This window comes from Halictus rubicundus, unplaced genomic scaffold (assembly GCF_050948215.1).
Source record: "Halictus rubicundus isolate RS-2024b unplaced genomic scaffold, iyHalRubi1_principal scaffold0059, whole genome shotgun sequence".
NCBI lineage: Eukaryota > Metazoa > Arthropoda > Insecta > Hymenoptera > Halictidae > Halictus > Halictus rubicundus.
The window spans coordinates 992385-1002350 of NW_027488600.1; the positions used below are offsets into that span (position 1 = coordinate 992385).

Consider the following 9966-nt stretch of genomic DNA (forward strand, 5'->3'; position numbering starts at 1 on the left):
TCGGCAATCCAACGGAAAGTGCGGGACAATCTCAATATAGGGGTACATCGCACTGAATCAGGCGTATCTCGAGTCGCCTACGCGATGAAACTCATCGGTACAGCACGCGATCTGATTCCACGGCCAACGGACGAAGAGATCGTCCAGATGCTGGCCAGGCACTACACTCAGGCAGTGGATGACTGCGTTCTCGGCCAAAATATCAGCACGGTCGACGCATTCTTAGCCTTGCTCGAGCGGTTCGATAACGGGGGAACCGTGAATCGCCCAAAGCAGGAGGAACGTTCAAACCACGTTCGAGATTGGAATGCCCGCACGGCCAATGAGAGGGTAATCCAACCTACAACGAACCCGACTCGGTCGACTCCATTTAACGCGAGCCATGCCCGACCCAACCGGGAAGGTCAATGTCAGACGACCGAACATCCGCGACCCGCAGCAGAATACCAGAGACCGAGGTACGAAACTACTCGTCCCTGGCAAGACTACAGGCGGCCACCAGATCGACCGACGGATTCGACGCCAAATCGCATCCGAACGGCGCAAATTGACGAAGACGTTCCTGAAGAGGAGGCGGACGCCCCTGAGTTGGAAGCGACCGCGAAAAACGACTAAGGGGAGCCTCAGCGATTCGTCTGAGTAGTTCCCCCCCTCAGACGAGAGGTATCTCCTCGAACGCAAACGGGGAAAATGTCCATCTGACCATCGGCTCGCTGTTTCCGGACACGCGCCAGGAGCTCCAAGAGGACGAGGGATCTCCATCACCATGTAAAGAAGCAAATCGCTGTCCGGAAGTGCCGTTGAAAGTCGAAGGCATTCCAGTCAGAGCCCTCGTGGATACGGGAAGTACGGTCACAGCGATTTCAGAGGCATGGTACACGTCGCACCAAGATCAACTGCGCACGTGCCCAACATTGCCGGTGACGGGGGCCGTTGTAATTGGAGCGACGGGAAGCAGGTCGGCCAGATTGAAAAAACAAATCTGGGTGACTCTCAGCCATAACGATAAGACGATCGAGACGTCGGCAGTGATTGTACCTGGACTGATTTGCGAGATGATTCTCGGCGTCGACGCGCTGAGACAGGCACAGGCTACGGTAAATTTCCAGCAAGATTCGCTCTCGTTAAACACCAGGGACGGGCAAATCACAATCAAAATGTCCGAAGAAACGGAACCAGCTGACCCGATGATAAGAACGGTGGGAGAAGCCACGAAACGAACCGACGAGCTGAAAAGGACAGCGAGCGAGACGTTAACTCACCTCCTAAAAACCGTGCCAGCGATGCCAGCAGAAAAATCCGCACTGCGTCGTGTCATCAAGACCTTTCCAGAAGTATGGAGGGAGGAAATAGGAAGAGTAGCGTGTTACGAGCATCACCTACACGTGAAAATTTCTAAGCCATACTGCAGCCGGACGTATCCGATACCGCTAAAGCATATGGAAGCGGCAGATGCGGAAATCCAAAGAATGTTAAAGAACGATATCATCCGACCGAGCACCAGCCCGTACTTGAACCCGGTGGTGCCGGTGCTGAAGAAAAACGGGACGCTACGGCTCTGTCTCGATGCGAGGAAGTTAAACGAATATCTTGTCGACGATCACGAAATGTCAGAGACTCCAGATGCGATTTTCCAACGTTTCCAGAGAGTGGATTATCTGACGAGCCTCGACTTGACCAATAGTTTCTGGCAAGTGCCCCTGAATAAAGCTTCGCGGAAATACACGGCTTTCTTGTACCGCGGGCGGTGTTACGAGTACGTAGTGACACCTTTCGGCCTCAAGACAAGTAGCGCAAGCCTTGTGAGAGCGCTGAGGCAAATTTTCGAGGGCATGGATGGATACGTCGTCAATTTCATCGATGATATCCTTTGTTTCTCTACAACATTCGAGGAACACATCAAACATCTTTACGCCCTATTAAAACGGTTAAGGGACCATAATGTCACGCTAAACCTCGAGAAATGTAAATTCATGAGGCGCGAAATAAAATTCCTCGGGCACATCTTGTCGACAGAAGGCCTGAAACAAGATCCCGAAAAACTCGCCGCAATCCGTGCGTTTCCATCTCCTCGAAACGTCAAACAACTACGAGGTTTCCTCGGGCTTGTGAACTATTACAGCAAATTCACCGATAAGCATGCCGAGACCACGGCACCGCTGCTCGCCCTGCTTAAAAAGGGTCAACGCTGGACATGGAACGACACGTTGCAAGCGACGTTCGACAAAATAAAGAACACTTTTTGTACCGAGGTGGTATTGCAATACGCGGATAGGCGTAAACCGTTCTTCCTATCCACGGATGCGAGTTCGTCAGCAATCGGAGCAGTAATTGAACAAGATAACGCGAATGGCGAACTAAGACCAATCACCTTCGCGAGCCGAACACTAAAAGGGCCGGAATTGGCATATTTTACCACCGAGAAAGAGCTCCTGGCGATAGTATGGGCGCTAGGGAAACTTAGGACGTACTTGTACGGGGCTACGATCGTACTTTTCACCGATCACAAAGCCATTACGTTCCTCATGAATAGCAAGCTGTTAAATCAACGCCTTACTCGGTGGATATTGTCGATACAAGACTACCATCTAGAAATACAGTTCCGCCCAGGGAAAGAAAACATCCCGGCAGATACCATGAGTCGATTGCATAACATGCCCAGTGGAGAGAGGGCAGATCGACAGACTTGCATACCAATTATGACAGCACTTGCCCGAGCAATATCACCGTCCCTAGCGACGGCCCTGAAGCGGCTACCTGAATGGCAGCAGAAGGACGATAAATTGCGTCACATTCGCGAAGAGTGCGTAAAACAAGGCGCTAACGAAAAGTCTAGGTATCGTCTCTATAATAGCACGTTGTATCACGTGAACAAAAGTGGTGGGGAACGAGCGGTCATCCCCGCAGCTTTACGCGACAATCTCATACGTGAGATACACGAAGTTTACGCACACGTTGGTGGAGATAAAACCATAAGACTCATATCCGAATCCTTTTACGTACAGAAACTACATCGACATGTGCGAAAACTGGTATCCACGTGTGATACATGCCAACGAGTCAAAATTCCTACACACGCGACCCATGCCGATATGCAGAGTATCATACCGAAGTGTCCGCTCGACGTGTTGTCTATCGATTTCTACGGCCCGTTGCCGATTTCAAGGGGGGGAGTCAGGTATATTCTCGTAGTGGAGGAACTGTTCACAAAATTTGTTAAACTGTATCCCATGCGAAACGCGACTACCTGCGTAACGCTCGCGCGAATTTTCACGCGGTACATCCCAACGTACGGGAAACCCAAGAAGATCATCACCGACCACGGGACGCAATTCACCTCAAGGAAGTGGACGGAGGCTCTCCAGAGGGAAGGCATCCACCACGTGCTCTCCTCTATCCGACACCCCCAGAGCAACCCGGTAGAAAGGGTTAACCGCGAGATCGGACGGATCATTCGCACGGTGGCAGCCCATGCACACGCCTCCTGGGCCAAGTGGGTCGACGTCATCGAAACCTGCTGCAACGAAGTGGTGCTCGACGGCACAGGGTTCACGCCAACCGAACTCCTGCTAAATAGAAAACCGATGCGACCATGGGCACGGTGGGTCCAGCACTCCACCGAGCCTGGAACAACAGGTGACGAGCCGCATCACGCCAAGCTACAGCTCGCGTTCCGGCACATGACAAGCAAAGCACGGAAGCGGTGCGAGCGAGCTAACACCGGAAAAACACACATAGAATATGAACAGGGTGACCATGTATTGGTAAAGACCAACCCGGTATCAAATGCCGCCGACCGAGAGATAGCCAAGTTCTTCCATTTGTACGAAGGTCCGTACAAGATAGTACGAAAAAAGGGACCTTCGACGTACATGCTGGAAACCCCTAACACGAAGGAAATCCGTGGCACGTTCCACGCTTCGTGTTTACGACACTACCATCAACAAGGACAGCCACCGGACGAGGACCGAGATGTCAACAAAAGATCCGCCGTACATCTCATCAGGGTCGAGCCGAGTGGGGAATTCCAGGAAACCCCCGAAACCAGCCCAATATAAACCTGACGGGCAACGCCGACGAGTAGTCCATTTGCAAATCAGTACGCGCCATGGAAACTTCGCAAGCGAAACGCAAAAACACAGACGCCGGCAACCAAGCCTATGCAGCCTGGGCCATGGTCAGTCGGCCAACACAGACCGGGGTGGACATCAAGTTCCACAACCCTCCACCCCACGAACTGACCACACTCACCGCAGGCCCGTGGAAGACAGGACGGTGGAGGAAGCGGCGCTACGCCCGCGGAGTGGCGTCCCAGGCAAGGGTCAGCCGAATACCAGCCCAGACCCAGACGCCAAAAGGAGGGCCGGAAAGGGCCCACCGAAGCTGGTCAAGCCTTGGACGGGGCACCGCACAGAGGTCACCCACTCCCAACTCCACACGGCCTGGTACGCCAGAGGCAAGAGGCCCAGCCCCAGAGGAAATGGAAATGTCCTAGGAGGTGATCCCACTGGATACAGACGCGCAGCGGCGACAACAGCAGCAGGAAACCGAGGACCCGGACATATCCTGGACCTCCAGTGACCTGGATCCGGACCCGCGGCTTCCAGTGCCGGCCGTGGATGCACGGGACCCACTAGGCCTATTAAACATGACAGAGAGTCTCATCGAGGAACTCTTGGAATCCCCAAAAGGGGAAAAATAAGTGCGCGGCTGTGTCCCCAGCGTGAAACAAGTGTTTAGTGGTTTATATATTTTTTTTCTCCCCTCATTATTCATATTATAAGAATGCGACAAAGTGTAAATTTTTTTTTCTTATATACGGCGTTTCGGTTTAGTTGAAGGACAATGGACAAAAAACCAGAACAAGTGTTTATTTTCGTGACATTATTACTGCGTTAAGTGCAAAAATTTTTTTTGTTTTTTGCGTTATGATTTTTGCGTTATGTTTTTTGCGTAAAGCGATAAAAGTTTCACGCGTTCATGTTTAGTTGAAGGACAATGGACAAAAAACCAGAACAAGTGTTTATTTTCGTGACATTATTACTGCGTTAAGTGCAAAAATTTTTTTTTGTTTTGTGCGTTATGATTTTTTGCGTTATGTTTTTTGCGTAAAGCGATAAAAGACTGATTTTATTTTTTTTTCTTCTCGTTATAGTGTTACTGCGTTTTAGTTTAACATGCGTTTAATTTTGGAAAAGGACTGCGTTTAAGTTAACGAAAAGACTGCATTTAGTTTAACGTTTTCGTTTGTTTTTCTCCGTACTCGATTCGGTAGTGTTCGAGATTACCATGCATCGATACTGCGTGTTGCACGGGTAATCTCGAAAGTGGAGGTGGGGGTAATATGTAACCGTGTCGGTTACATACACATATACCGCACGTATCGGTCGGCGATACGACCCCACCACCGTACCATACTACGTTGTTCGCGAGTCCGGAGATAGTGAGGGATCGCGAGATATCGCGATCCTTGTCGAGTTGCGCACGCATCGATCCCCACTCGATAATGATCGAAGGAGGTCGATGCGAGCCAGCGATCCAGCACTCTACGTCTGGAAGCGGTCCGAGAAACACGCGTTTAAGAATTGTGTCTGTTCGACGAAACACGGTACCCGTTCGAGGAGTCAAACCGACTCGGCAGAGCAAGGCAAACCGTCCTTCCTGCTCTCAACGCGTACGCGCCTCAAACCGAGGAGTCACGAGCGCAAACCGCGCCGTGGCACTGTCGAAACATTTTATATAAAGCTCCGTGACTCTCGGACGTGACCGCGTAGTAGTCAAACGAAATTATATAATTTTCACTCGCCTAAAGATTGATCGAGAAATGTTTAATTATCAATTCCGAAGTGAAGCGTTACTATTGTCAGTGTAGATCACTTGCAGCGAGCAAGTCGCGAGTACTATTTAGGAGCGACGGCGAGTGGAAGGCGCCGTGTGTCGGCACGACACGATTTTATAAAATTTAGAGAACTGCGTCGCGCAGAGATAGAAACGCGTCGCGAAGCGTGCGATAATCGCGTCGAACAGTCACAGTATATTCACTTCGTCCTTCAAATATAAATATTAGTATAGGGTACGTATAAGTATCGTTTCGAAGATACGGTACGTACTATACGGGTCGAAGCGAGACAGTCAATCATCGCATGATGGTTGACACGACAAGGTTCCACATGATGGTGGAATAATCGAGGTTTAGTGCACGTCTCTACTAAATCGAGACGATCGGGCCTTGCACGATCGTGGACACTCTGCCGTGACCAATATCCGAGAATACTCCGAGGCCATGTATCGTGCCAAAGGGTAGACTCGTGCGTTCCGTGGAGTGACCAAGGTTTAGTGTGCGTCTCCACCCAGGCCACTTGTCCGAACATCGTCCAGGTGTCTGGATGGTCTGACGGGTACGACGTCGTTCGATCGCGGATTTCGGGTCAGATAGGAGCGATCGGACTTTGCACGGTCACTGACACTCTGCCGCCGCCTCGCCCGAGATTGCTTAGAGGCCACGATTACGTGCCGAAGAGCAGAATCATTGGAAGCGTGGAGTGACGGCGATTTCGTGTTTGTCTCCATCCTGATAACTCGTACGATTATCCGGCCGAGTGTAGGGACGGTCAGACGGGTCACGAACTGCTTGTCGCGGGGCGCGATCCGTGCTGAGTGATTTTCTAAACCGATTCCGAAAACCGGGCGTAGAGTCGAGCGAGCGTACCGCAAGCGTTTTTCACGCGTTCATAATACTTTGTTTATGTGTCGCGAGCCGACGGCACGGGAGGCCGACCTATTGTTCCACACGGTACCTGGAATTAACTGTATCCAAACACACACGACGGTTCTTACGAGAATATATCATCTTTTGTTACCTTATCTGGGCTACGAATATCTCATTTAACTCGTCCATACCTCGCCGCTTTCCAGTGCCTGGAGGCACGAATCCATTCCTGCTCGCGAACGTGCAAGCTTCGAGAAATTAGGGTAGTAACCGGCCCTGCGAGACGGTTAGGGATAGTCTCGAGACGCGAAGTAGAGATACGAGTAACAGCGTATGCGAATCGGAAGAAACGGTAGGAAAGAACGGTTACAATATTTATAATCTTAAGAAAGAAAACGAATAGACAATAAAATTTAAAAAAATGAACTGTACAAGTTACATGAAGGAAACAAAAATGATATAAAATTCAATTATCGTAACAAAACTGTTATAAAATAAAAAATAAATATTCAAATCTTAAAATAATGGAAATAAAACCCTCGAATGGAAAATAAGGTGTAGGGATGCTTAAGAAGAGTTTATTAACAATATATTTATTTATTTATTTTTGCTATGCTTCCTCTCATCAGCGGACACGGACAGCACACCACTCTTGAAGTTTCTCCTTCCTACAAACAAAAAGGGCCTTACATTAGGACGTGATATGGATATGTGTTCTGTTCTCATTGTACAATCGATATATTTCGAAGAAAAAAATTTTTTTTTAATTCTAGGATAATGTATATACTCACTTTGCCATTGCCACTTATGAGATGAAATGTCTTCAATTATAACTATACAGCACAGTGCAGACAGGATCTCGAAGTAAATACAGATGATAGATGATAGGCATCCAACCAAGCCTGTGTTCCTGACTGTTCATGTTCTGTTATTAAGAATATAATATCCTTTTGTTTACCTTTTTTTCTTTTTTGTTTACCTTTTGTTATTGGAATAGATATATTAATGAAAAATTATGTATGTAGACATCTAATTGAAGCTGATTTAATTTAGCTGCTAGCCAAGGATACAGCATTGTATCGGGATAACATTTCATTTCATTAATCAACTCATAATAATACTGTTTTGACATTTGTTCCAAATTACTTTCGGTGGTAATCCTGGTAGTAAAGCATTCTCGGAAAAATAGGTATCTGAAATAATTAAAAATATTTGTGAGTACTATATAAAGTTTAGAGTACTAAAATAATACTATACAATACTGCACGGAAGATATTATTGATTATAACATAAAGTTATTTGTTTTCCATGCGTATCTTATTTCTCTCGTATCTATATATAATAACATTAGAATTTATCATAACACGAGAAATATGTAATGTACGATGTGCAACTTGGAATAAATTATACTGTTTCAAAATGAACCAGCACAGCGATAACCCACTGGGACATTCCCAATATGTTATCGTCTTCTTCATCCGTCGACGATTCGTTGGAAACGTTCATGGCCTCCAATGGCATTCGGTAACATTTTGCCCTAACATTTTCCTGGCTAACATATGTTATTTCAGTGCTCAAAGTATCGCATTTAAAAATTTCTAGTGCTCGAGATAACAAGGCGATATCATAGAATACATCAACTTGTAGAAATCTTTGTACACCTAAGCGAAAAGAATTTTCATGGGGACTAATAGATGAAATTATACAAACTGTGCCATCGTGTAAAATGCAGCAATTATCGCGCTCGTCTGTGCCAAGCAATAAGCTGTGAATTTGAAGTTTGCGGTAAGAAATAGCACCACAACTATTATGAAACATCATAGATGCCTGAATGGTGGTCGAAGAATCACCACCTCCCTTATTACTGCCATGATGTTCTATCTCTCTCATTCTATTAGAAAATTGTTGAAGGGGTTGTCCTGGCTTTCTGCAATATTTTCTAAAAATGGACATGTTGCTTTCATACGGGAAAGCTGAAAATGAATCTAATGTACCAAAACGTCTGACGTCATCGGCCAAGTGGAGAAGACCGTGGACATTATAAGAATTAAAAGTTGGGCCATAGAACTTTTCACAACGACGAACAAATTGTTGCAAAGCTCCTTCTGCAAACTTTAAATATTTGCTAACAAAAACCTGTGAAACCATTATTCTTATGGCACTGTGCAGAAACAAGAAGTGTCGATATACATTATCCTTCAGTACTCCATAGGTGACAACTGGACAGTATACAAAAGAAATTGCCGAAATTCTATTGCTTTAAATTTGGAAAATAAATCTATTGATCTAGGACGCCTTGCAAACTCGGATGGACAATATTTATTGATCCTTCTCATTCTCTCTGAGATTGTGAAAATTTGTCGAGAAGATAATTTTGAAAATGGGGAATATTTGCCACACACCCAGGCAGATAACAATTTTTTAATGACACCTAGACATACGAGATGCATATACTCGAATGGCACCTGTGATACCATTCCTATTGGCATCAAAGCTAATGGACTTTGACCATCTTTATGATGATCCTCATCGGAACACCTGGTATATTCTTCATCACTTCGTAAAGGATGTGTAATACCATTGAAAACCTGACGACCTCTTTCCTGTGTACCACAAACTTTGCACTTGGAACAAGGTCGATGAGACATATGGCCTTTGTGATGAAGTATAAAGGCTCGAGCTGGTGCATCAGCAATAAAACACCTTAATACGACTGGAATTTTTTTCTCGTGGAACGTAATGCCTCCATTTGAAATTATCAAGTTTATGTCAGAGACAAATTTTTGAAGATAACTGTTACAATCCTTGGGTTTTTGGGTGCCTTTATAAATCCCTACTACAATGGGTTTACTATTTAAGATGTTTACAATTCTGTCTTGAATAGGCCAAATTTGAATTGTATTGGAATTATCTAAACTACATCCGTCCACCTGAAAATCCAATTGCAACTCTTCAGGAATTACTGAAGAACATTGAGATAACTGTTTAACTATTTTCAACTCTACATCAAAATGAACATACTCTCCTGGTTCTACCACAGAGGTGACCACACTGGTACAAGGTGTGCCAATGAGCGTTCTTATATCTTTCGGCAAACTAGAAAAACACGAATGGGTACGTAGAAGAGATAAGATGTTGTTCCCCTGAGTGTGCGTTAAATTATTGTCCACAAAGCAAGATGCCAAACGATCACGAAATGAGACTTCTGAAACAGTACCAGCGGACTCCCAAACCACATCATCGCATGAAGAGGTAGA

General features: G+C 46.3%; 1 protein-coding gene across 1 annotated transcript; it reads right to left on the reverse strand.

Annotated features, from left to right (window-relative positions):
• Positions 1 to 7129: 7129 nt before the first annotated feature.
• LOC143363565 (uncharacterized) lies at positions 7130 to 9469 on the reverse strand. The gene is given in 3 exon segments (XM_076804135.1): positions 7130 to 7623; positions 7780 to 8934; positions 8937 to 9469. Coding segments are annotated over 2 exon segments (1242 nt in total). The 5' UTR covers positions 9358 to 9469; the 3' UTR covers positions 7130 to 7623; positions 7780 to 8113.
• Between the last annotated feature and the right edge of the window lie 497 nt (positions 9470 to 9966).